Source organism: Chelonia mydas, chromosome 25, assembly GCF_015237465.2.
Source record: "Chelonia mydas isolate rCheMyd1 chromosome 25, rCheMyd1.pri.v2, whole genome shotgun sequence".
Lineage (NCBI taxonomy): Eukaryota > Metazoa > Chordata > Testudines > Cheloniidae > Chelonia > Chelonia mydas.
In genome coordinates this window covers 10805748-10832959 of record NC_057858.1, presented here as the reverse complement: position 1 = coordinate 10832959, position 27212 = coordinate 10805748, and the positions used below count along the sequence as shown (strand labels likewise).

At 41.4% G+C, this 27212-nt stretch overlaps 1 protein-coding gene across 2 annotated transcripts in view; it reads right to left on the bottom strand.

Moving 5' to 3' along the window:
- Nucleotides 1-2276: 2276 nt before the first annotated feature.
- The window catches only part of PTBP1 (polypyrimidine tract binding protein 1), a 53477-nt gene continuing 28541 nt past the window's right edge, over nucleotides 2277-27212 (bottom strand). For both annotated transcript variants that reach the window (XM_037886014.2, XM_037886015.2), the window contains 10 exons: nucleotides 19504-19674; nucleotides 17457-17567; nucleotides 16877-17051; nucleotides 15717-15791; nucleotides 13856-14004; nucleotides 11030-11063; nucleotides 10439-10531; nucleotides 9763-9979; nucleotides 5979-6056; nucleotides 2277-5514 (listed from right to left, as the gene is read on the bottom strand). In XM_037886014.2, the coding sequence (XP_037741942.1) occupies nucleotides 5382-5514; nucleotides 5979-6056; nucleotides 9763-9979; nucleotides 10439-10531; nucleotides 11030-11063; nucleotides 13856-14004; nucleotides 15717-15791; nucleotides 16877-17051; nucleotides 17457-17567; nucleotides 19504-19674 (1236 nt within the window). In that variant the 3' untranslated portion in view covers nucleotides 2277-5381. The remainder of the gene's footprint in view (nucleotides 5515-5978; nucleotides 6057-9762; nucleotides 9980-10438; nucleotides 10532-11029; nucleotides 11064-13855; nucleotides 14005-15716; nucleotides 15792-16876; nucleotides 17052-17456; nucleotides 17568-19503; nucleotides 19675-27212) is intronic.

Sequence of the window (27212 nt, the reverse complement as noted above, 5' to 3'; positions counted from 1 at the left end):
ATGGCCCCACTAAGTCACAGGACCTCCTGGTCAACCTCCTCCTGGCCCTGGCTAAAGTGGCCATCTATAAAACCAGGGTGAGGAGGTTGGCCAATGGAGTCTCTTGTGACTGTGGGGCCTATTTCTGATCCTCCATCCGTTTACGCCTCTGGGCAGAGTTCCTCTGGGCAGCGTCCACTGACGCCTTCGAGGAGCAGTGGGCGCTGTCCGGGGTTCTCTGCTCAGTGTCCCCATCCGGTTCCCTTCGTTTGACCCTTTGACTGCACTCCTGTCCCTGTTGTTCATTAGTTGTCCCCCGTAATTATTTGGTTTTCCAGGCCCTGTGGAGCCCCCTCTTAGGCTGGGGGTGTGTGTGGGGGGGAATCCTTTAGCAGTGGGCAGGCTTTGCCCACCCACTTCCAGGATCCCAATAAGGTGGCACAAGTGTTATCCAAGGGCCAAACGTATGTCTTTGTACCACAAACGCAATTTATTCAGCATGGGTCAGGATCATATGGGAATTACCTGGGCACAGTTGCTGTGCTCCATTTGCTATTCAGGAGCACTTTCCTCTTCTACAGGGAAGGTCAGGTCATAACAGACTTCCTGACAGTAATTAATGGCAAGGATAGAGGATCTACTCTGCCTAGAGTCAGACAAAACTATCCTTTCTAGTTAACTAAATCTTTTGACATTTGGCACTGGGCTACAGCCCTGGTAACCCCCTCATCAAAAGGAACTTCTCTTGCACACTACTTCCATGAATAATGATTAGCTCACTGGCTCTTGTGGGTGATGCTGCTTATGGCTTGCATTACATTTCCAATGCAGCATGAGCACAGGTGGGGGAAAAGAGGCTACTGCAAATCTCATGACACCTTAGGGGGGAAAAATAATCTTTTCCTTCTATTAGAAAAATGAAAAATTAGAAAAATATCAGCTTGGCAATGCTGGAGGCTGGTCTTACTGATCTGTCTACAGAACGGACACAGGCAGAGTGATGCAAATGTGCATTAAACCTCCACTAAAAAAGGTTAAAAAACTGCAGAGACCCAAATACGTATTTGAACCTAGTTCAATGAGCTTTTCTACCACCATGCTTCCTGCCCCTGGGGAACGACTAGTCAAAAGCAACTGTGTTTTCAATCATCACTTACTAGGGTCCAGTGCACAACAATGCAACCCATTGGCCTGCACTAACCCTGCCTTCCTGTTATGGACAAACTACTGTAGTGACAAGTCTCTGGCCATTTACAGCACAACCTATGAATAAAAATGACAGTGCATGTTTTTCTCAAGCATCTCTCAGTCACGGTACTGAGAGTCCAGGGATGAAAGTTTATTGTCAAAGAACTTAGGCGAGATGTATTAACGGAGCAGCCATCCTTCACACTTTCATAGAAATGAGAATACCCATTTGCCCATGATATATCAACACAGCTTTGTTGAGTACAGTCTAGTTTTAAGTGTTTAGATTACCCCAGCTTCCCTTGGGAAATTCACTAACATTTTTAATGAGATAAAAACATTTCTCTTTTGTTGGGTTTACACTTTACATCCTTAAGCCTCCAGATGAACTGGTTAATGTTTACCTTTAGTAAGCCGGAATTGTTAATTCACTGAGTTGTTCAATAAACAAATTCTTATCTGTCATTATCATAATCACCAACTCAGAGACCCAGAATTGTGTCTGTCTGTGCAGGTGCACACTGAAATCACATGCAACGATCAAGAGCACCTCTCATATTACCTCTGAAATGTGCTATACTGGTGTGACTGGAACAGGAGTCTCACTTGGTTAGAGACAAGAACATAAGCAGTGAATCACTCACTGCTTTAATACCAAGCTAACCAAAAAGTTTACAGACATCTCTAGAGCAGAATACTGCAAAGGCTATTATGTTTAACTTGAAGGTTAGGTTATTCCATGGATATTAGCTAGAGTATATGGAAAGTTTAGGAACATGAAGTAAAAAGTGTTGGAATGTGACAAAGGCAGAGCATCAGTTAAGGACCCTGTAACCTCATACCTCTGAACTTCACCCATTCAAACATGGAAGGACTGGAGTGTGAAGAGTTTGGAGTGGATTACTTAAATGTGTTATATTTTCCCTTTCTGGCTCTTAATCTGGCTCTCATCACCCTTGACTCAGTGTAGCCAAAGATGCGAATGTAAACACTCCACCAGCCCAGAGGTATGCGAAAGTCAAAGTTATATAAAATGAGGCAGCTGAAATTACATTAGAAGGAAAAATCAGAAGCAAAAACAAAAAAAGCACAATAAAAAGATAGGAAAATCAGAAGCAAAGAATACAGAAGAAATTTATTGAAAGCACAAGTACAGACTGGCCAATAACTGCTTTCTACAATCTGAACAGTAAATAATAGATCTACAGAAAGGTACAAAGTTTGTTATAAAATAGTTTTAATTTCAATTCTTTTTGCATTACAAACATTCTTTGAAAGAGGCAATGGAATTTTGATGTTGTGTGTGGTCACCCTCCCACAATACTGAACCTGTAATAGCTGTTATCAAAATATACAATACATCTGTTCACCATAAAAAACTGGGTTTTGCTGCCCCCTCATGTCTTACAACAGGTATAAAAAAATTATAAATATTTACACCCTTTTGTTACTCATTCTTTACATGCAAACATAGGGATGCAAAGGATAAACCCACAGTTTTCTGGGTTCTGGGGTCACCTCAATTCATTTGCTTGCATCTTACAAAATATATAGTCTGTTTGCTGACCGATCCATGTGAGCAGCCAGCAAACAGGTTTAATTCCAATAACCCTCTCCCCAGTTTCTTGGGTGAGGTTGATTGAATGCATTTAAAAATTAAACTGCAGCTGTTCCACTTGGGTTGCGCATGGATCTCTCTTCATGGCAGAATGCTGCTTGTGGCATGTTCAAGGGTGCACGTTCAACAGCCAGTGTCCCCTAGCTACAAGGGAAATTGTTTTACTGTTTTTGATTTGAGGGAAGGGAGATTAAGCAAATTAACTCTGGTTGATAGCAATTACGAGAATGACAGTTAATTTGCTCTATTGAGTGCAAGATGCTGGCCAAGGAAATCCGGAGCTTTTCAGATAAGGAGATCATAAGACTTTTCTGTAACAAGCTTATAAGGATCTATGGTAATTGGAGCCGGCATCTACTTGTTAGCTGAGCCCTTTTTTCAAGCTCAAAACTGTGGGCAACACTATTGTTTCATTTAAGATGGCTTCTAACTCCTTTCAGCCACAAGCAAGGAGAAGATGAAGATAAGGCAGGCCAGTACTACCAAGCTCATGCCAGCAACCCAAGCTGAACTCTCACTCAGACATCACACACTTCTCCAGCATAGTTCACAACCACAAGAGCTCAGAGAGGAACTAAGAAAGGTTAAGACTTTGCCAACCCCTCAGTGACAGGCAAGTCAGGAGCTTCCATGCTAGGCAAGGAAAACAACTTGCAACACAAAGAGAGACAATTAAAAAACAAACTTTGGTCCACTATTTGCAGAAAAACCCTGAAAAAGTATAAGATTATTGTTATTTTTGCATCCAAACAGGTTGCATGTTAAAGGGAAATGTAAGGCAACATTGGATTATACAAAATAGAAGGCAGAACGGCACGGGAAAGAGTTGTAAGCCAGAGGAATGGTGTTTCAGTTTAACAGTGGTTTTATCATTGGGAAAAAACCAACTTGCCGCATTCTTCTACTTTTAACAAATTTCCTTCCTATAACTTAAAAAGATCTGGGCTTATAGGTTTAAAAAAAAAAAAGTAAAAACTTTAGCCTGGTCCATTTACTCAATCGAAATCAGAAGTCACTGGTGCTCACTACTTTGAACACCTTTTGCTTTTTAAAAAAGCTCTGCTTAGCTTAACATGTTTTATCGGTTTCATTACATTACTCATCCTCAGTCATGACCTCAGCCTGAAACTAAATTCCTGCCCTACAGTTTCAATTACAAAAAAAGAATAAAATAAGTACAGTATACAAGGGTAATACCAACAAAAGGAGTAAATTTAGATTACGTTTATATCATCTTATTGATCTATAAAAAAGTTAAACTATTTCTTTTGCATATAAAGAGATTAGAATATTTGGTCAACTGGAAATATTGCTAGGCACAGATGACAGCAACTGCATCAAAAAGTATAATACAAGGATTAAAACAAAAGCTCAAACGCTGAAGACGTGCTACAAGAATGATGGCGGAGCTACACTGGTCTTGTTAATTGCCAAATTAGGGGCATGAAGGTGACTCAGATGAACACCTTTCTAACCATGGGATATCCAATAATTCTTCAAATCCTAGTCAAGTGTTTAGATATATGTACAATTCAGACAAGCTCATACTCATTTGTTTTCTTCACAAGTGTCCAACAGCGGTTAATTTTATAGCTTGATCAAGGCTCTTGTGAAGAGGGAGCCTGTCAGCTTGCTACCAACACTGGAATATAATGAGACCATAGGAATGTTTCCCCACGCAGACCTTTCTGCTTAGTTTGAATGAAATAATCCAAGCATTTTAATTAACTCCCACCTAGAAGAGTATACAGACGGAGATAAAACCACATGCGGACTAGAAAAGTAGCAAGAAGATACATGATACTATGCAGATTATTAGACAGTTCATGGACAGTGGGACAATCAATTGCCTAAGGAATTAAAGCCAAATATTTTCTTTATCCACTCTGCCAGCTTTACTTGTCCTTCATTACGAGTTGATCCAACAACCAGAACTCACTTGTTCTCCTCAACTCCCCCAATCTAATCCTTACAGTTCAGATGATGTTCTTTCCCAAATAAACAGAATTTAAGGCACAGGATAGCAGATGCGCAGCTTAGAAAACATTACCCTAAAACCCTTTGCACTGGGTGGGTTAGGATCTCCTGCACACCATGTACTTTGCAAGATCCTGAGTCAAAGGCGCTAATGTGAATTCACACAGTGGTTTCTGGGTCTTCCAAGGCTTGCATGGGTAAAGAAAATAAAAAAGGCATCAGTGTGAAACCTGATAAGCTTGTTAGGATCCATTTGTTTTTGTTTTTAATGGGGGGTAGGGGGAGAGACAGAGGGAGGAAGAGGAAAATTCCCAGAGCAGTTTCCAAAGTGTAAACTTTAACTTGTGATTTTTTTTGTTTGAACAGCCATCAAGATTGTTATCCCATCACCGCAAGGTTAGCAATATGAATTAGATTTAATTTTTTTAAAAACCGGTAAACTGATTTCTCTTTAAAAAAATAAAATCTCTGGTCTTTAAGGTCACTTCAGCTGCATTTTTAAAGTGGCTTTTTTTTTCTGGAATGATGGAAGTTGTCTCCTAGCATTCAGCCCTTGAAGGTCAGGGCTGAACCCATGAGGTTTTAGTCAGGTCCATTCTGTCTCATGCCTTCCAAAGCTTTAAATGGTAGACTTTGAGAAGGACACACGCAGGTGGTGATTCTCACCAAGGTCATGATTATGGAGCTCGATGAGTGACTGAATGGCTTCTTCCACAGAGCCCATCTGGATTAGAGCCATTTTACGGTCCTTCCTGCCAAGAAAAGTCAGTTAGTTATAGGACACGTTTGGTACTGTCTCTGTGTAGCCTTGCTCTTGCTGACTCAATAGAAGTTTTCTTGTCTGATGCTGAAGGCCAAACAGACATCTCAGCGGGCAAAACTGCTCATTAAAAGATTTATTCCTTTCCTCCCACACGACTGAGTAGTCTCTACGATGAAAACATGCATCCAAGCCACCAACGCAGTCATCCTAGACTAAATTTCATCTCCAGCACTCTATGTGCACTTATTATCCTTGCCCCCATTCCCTCACCCAGATATATCAAGGAATGACCGTTCCATACAACCAATAATTCAGCCAAGCTAAATTTCTGCTCTGAGACCGTCACTACCCAGCGCCTTTCGCGCCTTCAAATTTGTGGAGAACTCATCGGTAGATTTCATTTAGCTTTACCAGTTTTCCCCCAAGAGGACAGTTTTAAAATCTTAGACTTACTGGAAGAATTTGAATCCCTTCACCATCCCACCATTGCTTGAGAACAGCATCTTAAGGTCTTCTTCAGTTATCGAAGGTCTAAAAAAGTCAAGAAATTAGTCAGTTTTCTAGTCAGCTGGCATGAACTAGGAATTTATGCCTTAACTATACATTTTATGAGTTCCTTTTCTAAACTCTTTTCTACTGTCGTCCTTGCACTGGCATCTGAGATGTCAGACTGTAGAATGATGGATAAGCATTTCTTCTTGCTACACATGGAAGATCGCAATTCCCTTACTCCTCAGTGAGTGAGTTATTACTTTGTACTATGAGAAGCATTCTGGTAACATTACTGGAATTTAGATTGGGGATAGGTTTCAGAGAGGTAGCCGTGTTAGTCTGTATCAGCAAAAAGAATGAGTACTTGTGGCACCTTAGAGACTAACAAATGTATTTGAGCATAAGCTTTTGTGGGCTAAAAACCACTTCACTGGATGCATGCAGTGGAAAATACAGTAGGAAGTGTGACGGGGCAAAGGCCAGATGGCTATAGAAAAGTAGTGGGAGATAGATATATTAGCTCCAGGCTCCACAAATCCCTGGTACCAGGATAAGTGAAATGGCAGCTGCTCCAGGTCAATTAAGACACCTGGGGCCAATTAAGAACTTTCCAGAAGGCAGGGAGAATGCTAGGTTGATTGGGACACCTGAAGCCAATCAGGGGCTGGCTGAAACTAGTTAAAAGCCTCCCAGTTAGTCAGGTGGGTGTGCATGTCAGGAGCTGTGGGAGGAAGTTGTGCTGTTGGAGAGACTGAGCAGTACACACCATATCAGGCACAAGGAAGGAGGCCCTGAGGTAAGGGTGAAGTGGAGCTTGAGGAAGTGAGGGCTGCTGTGGGGGAAGTAGCCCAGGGAATTGTACATGTCATGTTTCTAAAAGGTCAGCTACCATAGCTGATACTATTAGGGTCCCTGGGCTGGAGCCTGGAGTAGAGGGTGGGCCCAGGCTCCCCTCCCACCCTCTGATTAATCACTGAGACTGGGAGACAACAGAAACTGTGCAAGGAAGGATAACTTCTCCTCACCTCCCTCGCTGGCTTATGATGAAAATGGCTAAGCAGACTGTGACCCTTGTCTCTAGAGAGAAGGGTTACGTGGAGGGTCACAGTGAGCCTCTGAGGCTAGCGAAATCCACCAGGAACGCGGGACCCACAGAGGCAAGGACAGAGCTTTGTCACAGAAGATACACACACACACCCCATGAAAACAATGGGTGTTACCATACCCACTATAAGGAGAGTGATCAGTTAAGGTGGGCTATTAGCAGGAGAAAAAAAGCCTTTTGTAGTGATAATCAGGATGGCCCATTTCCAACAGTTGACAAGAAGGTGTGAGTAACTGCTGGAAATGGGCCATCCTGATCACTACAAAAGGTTTTTTTCTCCTCCTGCTAATAGCTCACCTTAACTGATCACTGTATTTTCCACTGCAAGCATCCGATGAAGTGGGTTTTAGCCCACGAAAGCTTATGCTCAAATAAATTTGTTAGTCTAAGGTGCCACAAGTCCTCCTCGTTCTTTTAGTTGGGGATATAATCAGTCCAGACTCTTCAAAAACCTTAGTGACATGGGTTCAGAGAAAAGTAAGTGACTACCAAGAGGTTATAAAGCAGAGCTAGCAGCAAGCTGCACCCTGATAACTCCACTCAGTCCTTTTAGCTGTAGAGGCAGGGAACATGGCATTTGCTACTTGGGCACCTAAATAATCTCATTTATGGGGAGTGCCACCTGAGAAGGCCCCACAGATCCAAAGACATGAACTAATCTGAGCCCTCCTGAACTACTTTCAACTGTACATCTAGGGAGGAAGTCACCCTCTTTAAGAGGTCCTGATGAGCCCCGTAACAGTGGGGGAGGGAAAAGGGGGGAAGAGAGAAAACACTGCCTGCTATTGCCTCCTCAGACGGATGAGGCAGAACCCAAGAATGGCTGAGGTGGACCTCCAAAGAAGGAGTCACTAAAGCAGACTGCCCATGTTTGGTACCGAGCTTGGGAGTGACTTCCTGCAGCTCTTGCTGCAGAGCTTAGTGATATCTACTGGAGGATGTGCAGAGGATCTGGAGGCACGAGGAAACTCCCATGGGTTCCAATATGGCCACTAATATGGTGTCAGAGCCCAATTTCTTCCCAACCATGGCTCCCTACAAGCAGACTAATAGAGAGATTCTGCTGGATACCAGGGGTGAAAACCCTTGGGAGAGTGATGGCTTATGCAATGCAGCTGTGACACAAGATTCATCTTCCAACTTGAACTATGAACTGGAGTCATCTGAGCAAGGAGTGGTGCTGGCAGTCCGGAGAGGATGGCATTAAGGAAATCATAGGTGGCTTGCCATTTAACAGCACCGTACAAGAGGTACCAGAGTGGCCAGAGGTGCTCCTGGTACTTGGCACTGAACCCAAGGGGCTGGCAGATCTACGAGTGTCTGCTGGCACCATGCAAGAGGATTCTTGAACCGCTGGCAAAGCCAGTGCCAAGAGACTTAGACTGGGTGCCATAGTATGTGTCTCAGACATTGATGGCACTGGGAGATTCTCTTGCTGCTGCAGCAGCAAAGAGACAGACTATAGCACCACTCAACTGGAAGATGCTCCCTTAGAGATTGGTCTCCAAGGCATCAGTACCCATGCTGGAGTTGAAGACCCTGCCGGAGGTGCACTGATATATGCACCAGCGTCTCAGCACCAAGCACACACTACCCTCCTTTCCAGCTTGTTCACTGGACTCTGGTGCTGGGGACCTTGATTTCCTGGATGCCAAATACCAGGGTGCAATCTTCCAGTCCTCATTTTTCAGTACTGGAGAAGGAGACTGGCACTGAGACTCTGCCATGACTGGAGCAGTACTCCTAACTGAAACAGAGGCATTCCATGCCCACCCCAAAGGGAAAGGAAGTATAAGATGCAGATGTGGCACCTGCCCTGGTGTGTGCTTCTCCTAGACACTTCAGGCATCACCCTCTTGCATCTTTCAAGATTTGAAGCCTGGGGACCAAAGCATACCATGGCACATGTGTTGGTACCTTGAACGGGCAAGAACCACGAGTGTACACTAAGTACACTAGTACAAAAAGGAAACCTACTGGCGTAGAACTACAGTATGACTATAAACTATCAACTATTAACGAGTATCAATAATATACAATAGAAATGCTAAAAAAAGAGGGAAACAGAAGCAAGGTAGAACGCTCCAACAACTGTCACGTGGTAAGAAGGAACTGAGAGGGGGTCGGGGGCAGTTCTGTCTTTTATATCACCAAGCAGCAATGCGAGGCAGAAGCGGGCGCATGTGCCACTCCAAGGGTACTACTAGGGGAAAAATCTGACTCAAGTTCACTGGACGCATGCACACCTGAAGGAGAATGGACATGTGCAAATCACTCGAAGAAGTGCCACCAATATCAAATTATTTTCTAAGTGAACAACCATAGAAGCACAAACCTACTCAAGGACTGATGACTAATGGGACCAACTTAGACAGCTGGTGTCTTCAGGTTTCTGGAAGAAATGGACCTTAGAACTAGAACCGCTGTGGGGAAATCTAGATGAGTTGACATAATGCAAGTTAGCTCTTGCATGTGCACTGACAGCCCCCAGTTTAAGATGAATGCAGCCAAACTCAGCTACACCTAGAGAATGAAGATCTTAAATTAATGCTCCACAGAACCTGGTACCCAATATCCTCTCCACTTGCAAAGTGTGTCCCTTTTTCAGAGCATATGTACATTCCTTACATGGGTACTTACGGGATATTGGAGAGGTGAAGGGTAGCAGAAGGCGGGAAGATATTCTGGAAGTTTTTGGAGCCTGGTTTCTTGAAACGATGTAGAGGAGAGTTTCCATAGTCTTTAGTCAATCCTTGGTCTTCCTGTCCCTCACGGGGAAGCTGTACTGTCTGATGCTTGGACAGGGTGATACGGATGGGTTTCCCATGAAGCTTCTGACCATTTAAGTGACTCATTGCTACAACAATTAAAATATAGCGTAAGGGAACAGAAGTTGAAAGACTAGTTCAGGCGGATGTTTAACCCAAACCTAAAATTCCAATCAAATCCACTTCCCTATACAGACTGTCCAAACACCAAGACACCTATCAGTATTACTGTTTATCCTGCTCCTTTTTATATTCTTTGCCCTCTCTCATTTTACAATTAGCATACTGTCCAGCATAAGAATATCTACTTGAGTGTAACATCAAACCCCAGCCTACTACAGAGGAGCAATTCAGCGAATGGACACTTATTCTGCACCTTTTGAAGAGTAACATTAGTACTGACTATCACTCTTCCACAGAGGAGGAATTTATTGCTAACTTGACTGCCATAACAATATGATCCATAGTTGGATGTTAAACCTTTAAACAAGCAGCAGTGCTATGAAAGACTGCTATGCTACAACAGTGATGCAACAGAGCATGCTTACCAAGCTGGGCCTGGTTTCCATCAGCCATTTGAACTAAGGCATTCTCCTTCTTATTAAATAAGATCTTCACCCTTTGCACATCACCATAGACTCCTTCAGAAAGTGAGGAGACAAGGAAAAAAGTCTTTAGGCAGGAAAAGAAAAGTCTCATCTAACTTTAACAAATCAATTCAACACCAAAATCATCCACAACCAGACTGATCTCATTCCAACCAAGTTTACTTATTCTGCTCTACTTAGGGGGAGAAACTTATGCAGCAGAATAATAATGGAACAATACATTAAAGAAAACAGATACTGGGTTTCAGCAAAAAGAAAAAATCTAACTGCCAAAGGATTGAACTGGACAATATAGCATGCTACCACAAATTTTAAACTCCTATAAAAAGACATGCAAAGCAATAAACCATGCATAACTGAACATAAAAATAAAGGCAAACTAAACTAAACAGCAAACTATGTAACAATGTAAAAAAATGAAATTATGCATTCAAAAATGGCAAACTGCAAACTGTACATTTTTGAAGTATCAAAAAAGTAATCTCAAATAAATGAAAAACAAAGTAATAAAAAGTGTGAATAATAACATACCGAAAAGAATAAAGAGGCATTGGGGTGTAACTCTCTTTAGAGAACAGCAGAGCAAGGCAGCGGAGGGACAGGGAAGAGGTAAGGAATCGAAGGGGAGAGCGAGGTTGCACAAATCGTCCACAACGAGGAAGGGCAGAGTCCCCGCAGGAAATGGCGAAATTGGTTGATGGATGATGAAGTTTTCAAGATGGTTAATATTGAAGGGCAGGTTGGTTTCCGAAGAGCAGGGTTTTTTGGAGGGGGGATTTTTTTTTTTATTTTATTTTTTGTTTCAAGCAACAACAGGAAGCAGAAGTACCGTGCAGTCAGTTGGCAAAGAAATTCCGGATCAGGGGAAGAAAAAAAAATTCAGGGATGGGGAGAAAAGAAAAAGTAGCAAAAAACACAGGTCAGTAAATACATAAGGAATATGTAGTGTTCCATCAGTCAGATTTACAGATTTCTACATACAATACTTGTTTTACAAGAATAGTTAATAGGTTTTACCTAGTGGAACACAATGATAAAGAAAAGCATTTTTACTTAAGATATACATAGAAGGTAAGAGACAATATCACTGCGGAGTGACTTCTAGAGCGATAACATTAATATCCCAACTGTCCTTCTCTCAAAGCAATGGTTCAAGACTTTTTTGGCCTCTAGAAGAGGCTGAAACCTGTACTAATGGTCAAACTAAAAACAGTGTGACGACACTCTGAAGTATCTGCTTAAACACAGGAATGTTTAGTGGAGATGATTTGTGTTGCACACTTCACTGCAACTAAACTAAAGGAGTGCAGTCTCGACATGAAGCACTGCTTTCAAAGCCAAAGATTAACTAGAATAACTTCTGAACCACTGCTAACTATATATCAGAATGAATTGCTAAACGAGAAGTGTCTGCTGTAAGGGGACACTACCACAGGCACCGGAGGGGAACTGAGATTTCCACATACTCAACACATTAATGAAGCAAGTATCTTACTGCAGAGGTCAGTGTGCCAATACTAATCAGCGAGGGCAGTAAGCAGGAAGAGCCTGTCCTCCCAAGGCACAATGATAATTCAACATGCAGGCAAACACCAGCACACACAGTCTACAATAAACATTGAAAAACAATGCAAATGGAAGAAATCTGGACCTCTCCCTACCAATCCCACATTAGCTCTTAGGATTTAGAAAGAAATTTCACATATTACTAGAGGGAGAGAGAGTCACTCCAGGGAAATACAGTCTCTTAACTGTCTAGTTGTTGCATAGGTAAGTTTCTAAAATACTGATTATACAAGCAGTGAAAAAAGTTTAAGTCTGTTAGTTCACTATAGGTATCAAAGTCTCTCTAACCCAAAGACAAGCTGGATGGATAGTGAAGAGGTCATCAAAAAATGCAAGGCATGATGTAATTGCTTAATTCCTACATTCAGGCAAAAACATTTGTTCACGCTGTTCAGAAATGGTTCTTTAGAAGCCTAGTCAGCTCACAAAAAAATCAATCAGAATTCCAAATTTTAAATGCCTACACAGAAAAATGGATTATGCTGTGCCTGTCATTGACACCTGGGCATAGCACATAACATCTGGAATCAAAGTGCACCTAATTTCACAATATTGATCTGAAAATGATAATGCCAGACCTTTGCCAGTTAAGGGGCTCTCCATTTGTTTTGTTTAGGAAGTCACTGTTAACTCCTGAAGCATCATAAGAATTTCCACTCTAGGGACAAGTTCTAGCCTGTAACCAGAGCATCCTGACTGTGCCACTGGCATTATCTCATGCCCTGAAGAAAACAGTAATGATAGTCAGGTGAATAGAATAGTCTGAAATTTGATAGATTAACAAATTTAATGAATTAAATATTTTGATTCCTTATCTCATCCAGGCTTCCCTTTTGAAGCAAAAGAGGTTTTACGGGTACTTTGACACGTCTGATAAAAGTTTTATAATTACACGTAGTAGGAATTAAGTTTTATGGGCAGTCTTACCAGATACAGTAAAGCATTATTTTTCAGGCAGTATAGACTTATCTTCTAATGCACACAAACTGAAATACAGTCTACACTTTCAATCCAACAAGCAGCCAAAAGTTGACTTAATAGAAATACATTTAATTCTTAGCAAATGATCTTTTATATTTCATCCTTTTTTATTAGGAAGGATTATTCCAATTTTACTTGCCTTCATTTAAAAAAACCAAAATATTTTCAACTCTGAGAAAAGTTAAATGGAATTGAAAATGTAAATTTGAGAGTTAAAAGCATAAATAAAGAAAAACTTCAAGGAATCTTGGAAAGGAAAAAAAATACATGTGCGAGCACATGGCAGAGGAAACACTGCACAGGTACAATGAAGCTAAGCTGGCGAGGGTCAAGACATTAAACAAAGAGTAGAGGGCAGAATGAACTCTGTAGTTCTGAATTAATGTATAAAATTAGAACATGCCAAGGAAGGAAGGGAGGAACTTTGCTATTCTGTGACCCAAATTACATGAGATCCATGGGAGTGAGTGGGAGATTGTAAAATAAATAAATAAAAACACAAGGGAGGGACACACTGTAGCTTTATGGGACAAGAGCAGACAGGCAACACCCTTGGCTATCAACCAAGGAAGAGCAAAGATTTCAATTTAAAAGATAGACCTTCCCATTTCCCTTTAGTGGCTAGAGTATTGATCTGCTTTGAGATTTAGGACTGGCACAGCACATTTCATCTGCTTTTCTAGTTTTGCCGTTTCCGTTAGGACACAGTAAGATTTCACTTTCAGTAAGTTCCACCACAATCTTAGTGTTCAGAAAGTGAAAGCAGAGGTAACTGGAAGGAGAAAAAAGTGAAATTACAACTCCACTAACCTCAGGGTTCAGATTGCTAACCAGCAGAACGGAGTTCCCTGCCCCAGTGAGGCCGGGAATGCCCATCCGTCCTGCTGCAGCCGCTGCAGCTGCTGCTGATGGGATAGCCAAAGGAGCAAGTGCTCCGTGAACATTTGGAACTGACAAGCCTGGAAATTAAAGAATATTAGCCAGTAAAGAAATTAACAGCATGTACTCTAATGTGTCTGCTGCACTAGAATGGAGTGCTTCAAACCCCACCAATCACAGTCCAAAAGCATTTACTCTAATAATGACAAGTGCCTCCAATTCTGGTACTACTAAGAAGGAAATAGTCATCGGTTCTTCTAACAGTGTATTTCGCTCTCTTGCGGTGCCGGCTGCATGACAGATGTCTCTGGATGCGATCTGGCTGGTTTTAATCTTTCACATGATCCACACGCTGCAAAATTGTATGAGCGCAAAGCCTCAATTCTGTGGGTTCAGGAAGGGTACTACAAGCAGTGCATTTGTAACACTATTCCAAACAATGCATGCTACAAGTGCTTCACTCTGTTACCATGCATGTAATGAAAACAATTACACACTCCTACCAGTTATTCACTACTAAATCTGAGAAAGGATTAGTAGTATGTACAGGCATTTCTATGGGGCTCATTGTAGGTACGCGATGCTCACAATATCAAACATCCATCACAAAGTCTCTAAAGGTACATCTATGCTGAAAAAACCTGTGTAGGAGCAAGTCTCAGTGTCTGGGTCAACTGACTTGGGCTTGTCCTAAAAGGCTAAAAATAGCAGAGATGTTCTCCCTCAGGCTGGAGCCTGAGCTCTGAGAGACACCCCCCTCACCAGATTTTGGAGCCAAGGACAGCTGACCCAGGCTCTGAGACTCTGTCGAGGTGTTTTTTTTTTTTTTTTTTTTCAGCATAGACACCTTTCAATTTAGAGCTTTCAATCTTTAAGTACTGATAGAGCAACTGGTTAATTTCTTTCATAAATGATTCACAACATTTAAGGGGCATATGTACAACCTCCTTAGAGGGATGTGACATTAAAGAGGAATTGATGGTCAGACAGACCACCTGGCTCATGACTAAATTATCCCATAGACATCTTAAATTCTACTTAGCTAAGCAGTTTCTACAGTTTATTGGTAACTTATTCCAAAGTTTACTATAGTAAAAAGGAGCCAACCTAGTACTTAGCCTACTAATTGAAGTTGAATACAAGTATTTACTACCCAAGGGTTTGAGAATGACATTTATTAAAACTGGCACTTCAGTCATATATGCATCATTTTGATATCTGCAGTGAGCCCTGAACTTCATAGGGCTGTCTATTTACCACACTTAAGTTTAAATATTAACTTTATTCAATTAAGTAGTATTAAAACAGAATGGAAAGTGGTTTCCAGTTTCAGAAGAAGCTTCCATAAGTGCCATAAAGTTAAAATTCCAGTGCCACTAACATACCAAATGTTCTATGCTTGGTCGAGAGTTCAGAAACAGATGCAATTCTTTATTTTCAAAATACTACTCAACTATTATTTGCGTCTTGCCTTCTTTCCCCTCCCACTATGTTGATTACTTCATTTACTACAGTCACACTTGCCCGTGAAGATGGCTTCAAGGACTTCAGTATCTTCCATTTCCCCATTTTGTCTACTTATTACAAAACCATCTCATTCTATACCCTGTAGTCAGCACACAGACTTAACAGTTCAGAGGGAATAAATATTTTTTTAACCTAATGATTTTAAGACAACTTGGGTTAAAGTGGCTGTCCAGTGACGGAACGTTTAAAAAGGCACTGCTCTAGTAATGGCCAGGAACTGGAAGGCAACCTAAGGAATTCAAGTTTAATGTTTGAAATACAGTACCTGCTTGAGGAATTGCAAAGGCAGGAGGGAAGCCAGCTCCTGCATATGGAGAGGCAGAAATTATTCCTGGAGCTCCTGTGAAAGAAAAAGTAAGACAGTATGTCTATGAATCTAATTCCAATAGACAAGACAACCCCACTTCAGACAGCCAGTTTGTCTCGTCACATCTTGAAATGCATGTAACTGAGGACAGAAAGGATATAGACTAAGCTCCTAGACACATCACAACATTAGAACAGTCTCAAACCCAACAAAGTTACTAAAAGTTTCTTTTGAGTGTCACCGCTGAATGCCAAGAACCAGTTTCCTATTCCAAGTTTAGCTTTAAAGACACTTTCCTGCTTTGAAGCAGCAATTAAAAACTGTTTTCTCTATCTTTGCACTTTTGAAAAGCCTGTTACTTTGTCCTAGGTCATGTCAGTTTCAGTATAACACCATTCTCAAAGAGCCAGGGGTAGAACTAGTAACTCCAGCCACTCCATATCATTGGCAGAACAGCAGGTGGCACTAACAGCACAGCAAATAGACAAGCATCTGCACGTGTTCTTGGTAAAGGGAAGCGAGATGGCTTATCAAAGATGCACGTTAATTTTTTTTTTGGTACAACCATATTAGTGTTCCATGTTATTAGCTTAAGCCTTATATGCCACCAAAGAGACTAAATGGAGATTAAACTGACTGATCCAATACAGCATAATCTGTTGGTTAAGCAGTAAATCCAACTTTGGACACAAGAGGTCTTGGTTACCACGCAAATCAAACCAGCAGAAAAGAGACTCAAATACTATCTATGGGGGTAACTTCTGAATGGAGGTAAGGAGCTGTTGCTAAAAATGCATTAATGGGTTAATGCCAACATTCCACTTTGCAAAATGCGGTTTCAGAGGTAACAGTTAATTTCACTAGAGGGGGTCATTACGAAATGAAAAGGAGGAACCAGATGTACTCCACTAAAAACTGATACTTAGTATTGTTCAGGGAACAACAAAACATCTCATTCTGTACAGAAAGTGGTCTGAATCAACAGTGCAATGAGCAACTATGGTCTGTGAGGTGTCACTCAGATTTCTTCACTACTCGACTCAAGTTCTGAATGTTGAAGCCCACAATACACAGACTTTTAGGAAGAAGTCAATATATTCTTAGAGGGGCTTTCTTACCAAAAGCAGCTGCCATGGTTTGATCGAGAGAGGGCTGGCTATCCCCAGAAGGTAAATCTGGCCGTGTGTAATCTCTGCTCTTATCGTTGTTGTATTTAACATTGAGGCTTGTGAGTTTGGAGAAGTCGATGCGCAATGTGCAACAGGCATTGTAGATATTCTGCCCATCTAAAGACTGCAGAAAAACAAACCAGAGCTCTTTTACCTTGTCAAAGGTACCTTTATGCTAAAGAACAAATCTGACTAACCTGGAAAGTTATTCTGACATCTTAAAGCTGTGAGAATAAGTGCAAATAGCTTGCTTAGATAACATGCTATAAAATTATTTAACAATATCCTGACAGACTGTTAAAATTTCACTTTCAATGCACTTTTATTGGTGAAATTCTCTCCCAATTACACACAGAAACCTCAGTGAAACAGTCGCACATGTGTAACTAAAGGGCAGGATTTGACCCTGTACTATTATAAACATTTCCAGCGTGACAGAAGCAAGAAACCCAGCTGTTCCTGTTGAACCCCTTTCTTTACAAGTCATCCCTTAACAAGTTCAGGTGTGTGGATCTGCCAGTGTACTCACCAGTTTGGCATGCTGAGCACTCATAGGGTCAGCATATTGTAACAGGGCCTGGAACTGGTTGTTCTTGGTGAATGTAATTATTTTCAGCACTGTGCCAAACTTGGAAAAAATCTGCAAGATAAAGTTTGCATACCATGTCATCTGATGTTTCTAATAGTTTTTTTTCTCTTTGCATCTCCACTTTTCACAGTAAGAAACTGCAAATAAAGCCACTTTCATCTTATTTTTATACAATGGAATTATAAGGACTACATTTCAATCGTTTTCCTTTTCTAACTTTAAACTTAACCGAGTTTATAAACAGTATTAGAGGCACTCATTTTTTATAGTGCTCACACAATATCTAAAATTAAAGATCAGAATGGAAAAGTAACATAGGAAATAGGGTGTTATAACATATTTCTCAACTATGTTCTGATTGTGTTTAATGAATGGCTTGTGGATCTCTGTAAAGGCTTACTGAATTTGAATGTCCAAAGCTGTATTATGCATGATTTTAGCTTTCCCGTGTAAAAAACTTTAGTACGACAATGCTGAAACCCTACTAAGAGAAATACTTTAGTAGTTTCCCTGAAGAGTTACTTACTTCCACTGGAGTTAAAGATGTTTAAGCAAAGGCACTTGCCTGTTTTGTCAGATTAAAAAACTGGTAACTTTTTAATTTGCATCTTTGTCTTGCAGTCAAGGTGACTAATACCATGTATGACAAACAGTTTAATATGGATTCTTCACAAAGAGACCTGAATGTTTCCTCCAATGAATAGAAACATCAATGGCAGTTTTAATAATGAGGAGTTCTTGTGGCACCTTAGAGACTAACAAATTTATTTGTGCATAAGCTTTTATGGGTGCCACTGCACACATTCTTACCAGCATGAGAAAAATATAGTGCATGCATAACTAGCTACCTGTTAAAAGATACAATTAGGTCCTTTCCCTTTCTGTCTGAAACATGACCCGCTACTATTCTGAAGTGTGCACATCTGATGGCACTTCTCAAAATTACTTTAAACTCAACTTCTAGCTGGATAACTTGTACTGTTAAAGCATGTGTTGTAGCATTTGCACTTAGTGCATTTTGAAATGAGGGTCTGAAGGAAGAGGATGCTTCACATACAAAAATCAAACTTTGCATTTTAAACTGAAAAGACACTGAACATAGCAAAATTATTGTCCCTGGTGCCCTTTGCAACTAAAGAAATTAGCCTGGTTTAGTTGCACAAGAGTAAAAATTAAAGTTTCTATTTTAAATGTATGCTTTTGTTGCACTTGTGCTAAACTAGTTTTTTTGTAACGGTTGACAGCATCTATAAGAATTTAAATGTGGCACATTTTACTAGCATTATATGTAATGCCCATCAACTAAAGTTTCCTGGTTTAAGCCATGACACTATTTCATTGACACAAACTCCCTAACTTCACCAGTAGTCTCACTGAGACAGTTTTGCCCAGTGTAGTCTGCCTTACTGCTGCCTACACTTCAAAGTTTTCCTAGACAGAATTTTCGACCTATTCTGTAGTCATTTTTTGCTTCACTGCCACACATCTTGAACGCCTATCACCGCAATAGGCTTCACAGAACTAGATTTCAGATGGGGAGTGAACACTAACAAACGAATGCAATGCAGTCCAATATTGTGAATGTAACTTGGCAATTAAAAATGAGGAAATACTACAGGAAGTGTTATTAACTGAAATGCCTCTATATTTAATATCTATCAAATACTTCTTCATTGCCAGCTGTTTTTAAAGCTGAATAGTCAATGTGAAAATTTTGATGTGCCAGCCAATAGTTTATACGGATTCTCTGAGATGCTTCTGTGTTTTACATTGCTAAAACACATTTATGTATCACTGTAAAGCACCATGTACATTTACAGTCGTAAACATTCCTGGATGCAAGGACTTAACCTAAGACAAAGGAGAAAAACATTGAAGGGATGATCACATGAAGGTGGTTTTGGATAAAGCAACACTGCTCCATGCAAACTGCTGTTGCCATTTCTTCCATATTGATCTGCACGAGGCAATTTGAGCATGATCTCACCTGATGCAGGACATCCAGAGTGACAGGATAGAAGAGATTTTCCACAATGATCCTCAAGACAGGGCTCTGACCAGCCATTGCCATTCCTGCATCCACTGCAGCAGCAGAGGCTGACAGTGCCAGGTTTCCAGACTGAACAGAGTTCACTGCTTGCAGAGCTGCCTGGGCCCGCTGTGGAAACAAACATCCTCTCAGGTTAATAATACTGCAGGTAGAAGTACTCAAGGTTAATTTTTTTGTTGTTGCAAGTTTCCCACTTGGAAACTACCACAGAACACAACACTGATCGCCACCACTGGAGATTAGGAGTCTGTATAAGGAAATTTACAACTAAGAGCCTGTTCACGTAACAGTACATTTCAAAGTTTCTGGCAGTGGTTGCACACTTCAGAGCCAACAAGAGCATTGCAACATGAAAATGCGAACTGGAAGTTCACATGCATTAATTGCTTACAGGAAAAGACAGCTAGAGTTCATACGTGCTACGATCCAGTTACTAGTGATTGCTTCCCCTCCACCCACCCTCCCAAAAGCCTGAATTGAGTGATCTTGTTCAACATTTGTTGATGCAAGGTCTGTGTCATTCCATAATAAAAAACTTCAGGCAGAGCACACCCACACCCTAGATGGAGTCTGGATTACTAGTCTCATTACTTGGATCCATGCCAAACAGGCAGCACTAGTAACATTACACATTTCATTTTATAACTGTTATTAGGGTCATGCTAGAAACATATGGAACAGGAGTGAGGAAAACAAACGGCATGGAGACAGAACTATCCTAAAAATAACACCACGACATACTGGGGCTTCACCCTTCTAAATGTGCAAATACTCCCTCATCCCCAGGACTGAGAATTAAACTAGAATTAAGGCTCTTTAGTTATGGTGCTTGCAAGTGTCTTCTGCTGTAAAGTAATGCTGCAACTGGCAAGTCAGAGCTGAACTTCTGACAAGCCACAGAAACTGACAAAACAATGATTAATGAGCAACTTTTTAAAAAAACTATTTAGGAATTTTAAACAAGTTTACAAATCCTTGATGTTTTAAGGACAGTGAAGTTAAAACAAACTTGAAAAAAATATTTTCATAAAATGGAGACAGTCTCCCTTTGTGAGGTTCCTGTTCTGAGCCTGTTTATAGAACACACTGGAAATTGGAAAATGCACCAACATTACTATTTATCAGATACCCGGGCTCTCAGAATCATATCTATGTTCACTTTACTTAAGAACATAAGAACGGCCATATTGAGTCAGACCAATGGTGCATCTAGCCCAATATCCTGGCTTCTGACAGTAGTCCATGCCAGATGCTTCAGAGGGAATGACCAGAACAGGGCAATTTCAAATGATCCATTCCCTGTCATCCAGTCCCAGCTTCTGGCAGTCAGAGATTTAGGGACACCTAGAAATTGGATTACATCTCTGACCATTTTGGCTAATAACCATTGATGGATTTATCCTCCAGGAATTTATCTAATTCTTTTTTGAATTAAGTGATCATTTTGGCCTTCACAACATCCCCTGGCAACGAGATTCACATTGTGCAAAGGAATATTTCCCTATGTTTGTTTTAAACCTGCAGTCTATTACTGTCATCGGGTGACCTCTGGTTCTTGCATTACATGAAGGGGTAAATAGCACTTCCTTATTCACTTTCTCCACCCCAGTCACAATTTTATAGACCTCGCTCATATCCCCACCAATAATGTCTTTTCCATGCTGAACAGTCCTACTCTCTTAATCTCTCCTCAAATGGAAGCTGTTCCTCACCCTAAATCATTTTTGTTGCGCTTCTCTGCATTTTCCAGTTCTAATATATCTTTTTTTTTTTTTTTTTGAGATGGGCGACTAGAACTGCATGCAGTATTCAGGGTGCGGACATACCGTGGATTTATAGAGTGATATTATGATGCTTATTGCCTTATCTATCCCTTTCCTAACCGTTCTTAACATTGTTCGTTATTTTGACTGCAGCTGCAGCCTCAGCAGATAGGTTGAGAACTATCCACAACGACTCCAAGATCCTTCTTGAGTGATAACAGGTAACAGACTCCATCCTTTGGTATAATTGGGATTATGTTTTCCAGTGTGCATTACTCTGCATTTATCAATGCGGAATTTCATCTGCCATTCTGTTACCAGGCATCCAGTTTTGTGAGATCCCTTTGTAACTCTTCATAATCAGCTTTGGATTTAACTATCTTGAGACATTTTGTATCTGTAAGCTTTGCCACCTCAGTTTACCCCTTTTTCCAGATCATGTTGAACAGCCCTGGTCCCAGTACAAATTCTTGAAGAAAGCTACTATTTACCTCTCTCCATTGTGAAAACAGATCACTTATTCTTCCTCTTTGTTTCCTGTCTTTTAACCAGCTACTGATCCATGAGAGGACCTTCCCTCTTACCCCATGACTGCTTACTCTGTTTAAAAACCTTTGGTGAGGAATTTGACAAATCCAAGTACACTATGTCCACGGGATCACTCTTCTCCACATGCCTGACAAGAGCCTCAAAGAACTAATAGTTTGGTGAGGCATGATTATCCTTTAAAGAAAGCAGTATTGACTCTTCCAACATATTGTGTTCATCTATGTATGATAATTCTTTACTTCAGTTTCAACCAATTTCCTGGTACTGAAAATAGGCTTACCGGCCTGTAATTGCCATGACTGCCTCTGAAGCCTTCTAAAAAAAATTCCATGTTACATTAGCTATCCTCTAGTCATCTGGTACAGAGGCTGATTTAAGCAACATTACATACCACAGTTGTTAGTTCTGCTATTTCATATCTGAGTTCCTTCAGAACTCTTGGGTGAATACCATCTGGTCCTGGTGACTTAACTGTTTAATTTGCCAATTTTTTCCAAAACCTCCGACACCTGTTTAGGACTCTTCCTCAGACCGGTCTCCTAAAAATTATGGCTGGGTGTGGAATCTCCCTCCCTCACATTCTCGGCAGTGAAGTTCAATGCAAATAATTCATTTGGCTTCTCCTCAAGAGCCTTGTCTTCCTCGAGTGCTCCTTTAGACCTCAATCACTCAGTGGTCCCACTGATTGTTTGGCAGGCTTCCTGCTTCTGATGTTCTTAAAAAAATTTCCTGTTAGTTTGTGTGTCTTTTGCTAAATGCTCTTCAAATTCTTTTTTGGCCGATCTAATTATAGGTTTACACTTGATTTGCTGGAGTTTATGTTCCTTTCTATACTCCTCAGTAGGATCTGACTTCCAATTTTTTAAAGGAAGACTGTCTCTCTAACCTCCTCTTTTACTCTATTGCTTAGCCATGGTGGCATTTGTTTGGTCCTCTTGCTTTTTTATACTTGGGGGGGAGGGGAAATACATTTAGTTTAAGCTTCTATTATGGTGCTTAAAAAGTTTCCATGCAGCTTGCAGGCACTTCATTTGTGACTGTTCCTTTTAACTTCCATTTAACTAACTTTTCCTCATTTTTGTGTAGTTCCCCTTTTTTGAAGTTAAAAGCTTCTTTGATGTTTTCCACTCTACCAGGAAGTTTAAATTTAATTACATTATGGTTGGAATTACTGAGCAGTTCAGCTATATTCATATCTTGGGCCAGATCCTGTGTGCCACTTAGGACTAAACCAAGAATTACCTCCCCGCTTGTGGGTTCCAGGATTAGCTGCTCCAAGAAGTAGACGTTAATGTGGTCTAGAAATTGCGTGTCTGCATCCCATCCTGATGTGACATGTACCCAGTCAATATGGGGATAGCTGAACCCCCCATTATTGTTTTTTCTCTTTTTGTAGCCTCTCTAACACCCCTGAGCATTTCTCAATCACTATCACCATCCTGGTCAGGTGGTTGGTCCTCTACTCCTATTGCTATACTCTTAAATTAAATCAAGCATAGAACTTCTATCCAGAGAGTCTATGGTACAATTTGATTCATTTAAGATTTTTACTATATTTCCACTCCCCCACCAGCATGACCTACTCTGTCATTCCTATATATTTTTTACCCTGATATTACCAGGTCATGTTGAATATCATTGTTCTGAGTTTTTGTGATGTCTATTATATCAATATCCTCATTTAGTATCAGGTACTCAAGTTCACCCATCTTAGTATTTAGACTTCTGTTTGTATACAAGCACTTAAATTTGTCAATATTTAGGTATCCGTCTTTATGTGATATAACTGAACAGGACTCATTTGACTGTTTCTCTTCAGTTCCTACCTGTACTCTATCAACTTCTATCATCTTCTCTTTACTAGGATACAGACTGTCCCCTTTAATAAATCCTCACCTAAGGGATGACTGTGCACCTCCACACCTGTCTGTTTCCCTGAGCCCTTAGTTTAAAGTCTCCTCTATGATTGGTGGCACATAAAATTAGAACAATCTGGTTCTGTTTTGGTTTAGCCTTGCTGTAAAGGCACCTCCTTTCCCCAAAGTTCCCCAGTTGCTAATAAACCTAAATCTCTCCTTTTAGCATCATCTCATCTATGCATTGAGGCCCTGAAGTTCTGCTTGTCTAACTGGCCCGGAATGTGGAATGGGAAGCATTTCAGAAAATGCTACCATGTTCTTCACCCCCTATCATTTCAACTGATAATTTTAGCAGTTCATCTCCCAGAGAATGCAGAAATGAACAGCATTAGCTATCTGAGAGCTGCACCCCCAAGCTTTCTAGATTGCAAAAGCTGTTAATTTCTAGCTCTATCGGTTTAAGTTAGCCACTTAAAATTATCAGAAAGTGGAGGAAAAAGCAAGAGGGCAATCAAAAACGTGATTCTAAGGTCCAATTTCTTGCAAAATCTACCAGGACTAGAAGTGATTATGTAAGACTACTGGAGACCTGTCCTGTTTATTCAAGTTATCATGCCTTGGAGGCTGCCATGTCAGCCTCAGTCTAGGGTCTTGTCCACAGTAGGATATAAAGGTGGGATAGCATGTTAGTAGAGAAGGACTGGCAGTGCTTTAGCATTAATCCAGGACTAAATTTATCCAGCCTGAGCCTCAGACCAGCATAATTTTCAAACCCTTTCCCATATAATAGTGCTTAAATAATACACAGTATAAAATTCATAAATTTAGCCCTTGCAGATCCTTGAGCCACAGCATTAGCGGCGCATCAGGACCAACAATGAAACCAAATGGATAGTTAAGAATGGCCATAGTGGGTCACACTAATGGTCCATCTAGCTTTCTACCCTGTCTGACAGTGGCCAATGCCTGATGATTTAAAACAGTGGTCTCCCACCTTTTTTAGGCCCAAGATCACTTTGAATTTAAGGGCAACCCAGCATCTACCCTGCCCCTTCCCCAAAACCCCACTCACTCATCCTCCCTCTCTCCATCGGTCGCTCTCCCCCACCCTCACTCACTTTCACTGGGCTGGGGCCGGGGTGTTGGTGGACGTTCTGGGCAGAGCCTGGGGCAAGGTGTTGGGGTGCACTATGGGGCTCTGGGCTGGGGCTTGGGGTGCTGGCTCCAGGCAGGGGTGTGGCCCCCCACCGGGTGGTGCTTACCGTGGGCAGGCTAATGCAGGCTTCCTGCCTGCCCCATGCTGCTCCCAGAAGGGGCCAATGTGCCCTTGTGGCCTGGGGGAAGGGGAGGACAGCATGTGGCTCTGCACAGTGGCCCTCTCTGCAGGCACTGCCCCTGCAGCTCCCATTGGCCACATATATAATACGCCCTGAATTCCTTTTTGCTACCCTCTGGGTAGCAATAACAGTGTCTTTTGATCTGTCTGCGAACAAAACAAAGCCTATGGGATTTACTAAATGGTTTAGTCCTATTATATATATATTAGAAAGATAATGGCCTTCTGATATCTAGAGTATGGAGCACTGTCTTCATGTTGGATTTGTGAAGTTTTTGGAAAGAAAACTGGCAGGTAAATGATCTGATTCAAATGAAACTCAAGACACTTTAGGAAGGTCCCCAGGATGCAGGTAAGGACACTAGCCACATAGAAAATTGTGAAAGGAGGGTCTGCCATGAAGGCCCCAATCTTTCTGAATCTACGGGGTGAAGGTAATAGCCACTAGGAAAGCTAGTTTAAGAAAAGGAACCTCTGCCCCTACACTGCGAAGAACCATCCACCAGTCTAGGGAACGCTTCACCAGCTGGGAAACTGACACCTGTTTCTCTAGGCTGTGTTTGTTTGGTGAATAAATTGATCCAAGCCACCCCTGGAAACAGCAAAAGGTGTAACCTCACCTGTTCTGTCTTAGTGGTATAAACTACCACATGACTGAAGTCTGGGGACTCCCTTGAATAATTCTGACAAGGTCGGATAATGTCACAAGCCTGTCCATGGGAAGGAAGGCCCGGTCTGCTAAAGAATCCACGAATATCCCTATAAATTGTATGTTCTGAAGGGGTGTCAGTGTGGATTTTTCCACATTCAACTGCAGACCCAAGTCTAAGAACAAGAAAAGTGTTTTTGCTATGGCAGATGACACCTCTTGGTATGACCAACCCCTTGCACAGCCAGTCATCAAGGCACAAATACTATGACCACCTGATGATGCAGGTAGGCAGCCACCATGAAGAGAACCTTTCGAAACACCAATGGAGCTAAGGAGAGATTGAGCAGGAGCACCGATACCAAATATGAACCTGGCCTACGACAAGGTGAAGGAACCGTCTGTGAGACAGGTATATCACAATATGGAATTATGCATCTTGAAGATCAATGGCTGAAAATCAAACCCCTGAATTTAAAGAAGGAATTATAGCTCCCCGAGTCACTATCCTGAACTTTTTAGGTTTCACAAATTTGTTTGTGCCTTAGATTTAAGATGGGTCTCCACCCTCTGTTTTTCTTTGGTTCAAGGAAATATCATCAGTAGAAGCCCTTCCCCCTGTGCTGAGCAGGGCCCTGACTATCGCTCCTAAACAAAGGAGAGAGTTTATTTCCTGTCCTAATAGGGATTTGTGAGAGGGGTCCATGAAGGACAGAAAAGGGGAATGAGGCAGCGGGAGGGAGGTAAAATGTGTGGTGCTGCCAGATATTACATCCATCATCCATTTGTCCGAGGTGATTCCCATTTCCAACAAGCCTAGGAGTGTGAGTGTCTCCAAAGGGGGAAATGGGGAAAACACTGAAGTTGACAAGTGAATGGAAGTCTGAGGTTTGAACCCTCAACCACCCGGTCAAAATGGATGCTTTGATGAAAGACTGCTGCACAGATGCATCAGATAGGTTCCAGAGAAAAAGATCTAACCTGTGTCTTTCAAGAGGTTCCCTCAGCCTCTGAAATGGAAAGAATTGCATCACAAGAACTTTGAGCCATTTGTGATCTAAACTTCCTTTTGTTTGTAGGAGTGTAGATACCTAACAAGTGTAATGTGGCCCTGGAATCCGTAAGGGTATGCAAAAACTCATCAGTATTTTCCGCAAACAGCTGCAGTCCATCAAATGGAAAGTCCACCACCATATTCTAGACTTCTCTGGGGAAGCTGTAAGCATGAAGCCTTGAGCATCACCACTGCCACAGAGCTGAAGTGGGCTACAGTATCTGCAGCACCCAGAGCTGCTTGAAGAGACGTCCTGGCCAGTAATTGTCTGTCAGCAACAGTAGCCTGCAATTGTCCCCTTTGGTTTGAAGGAAGGTGTTCAATAAACTATACATGTATTTGTATTTTGCCATCAGTACCCAGTAATTTGCAATATGGATCTGTAGGGTTGCTGATGAATAGGATTCTCTGCCCAGCAGGGCCAGGCACTTCTGGT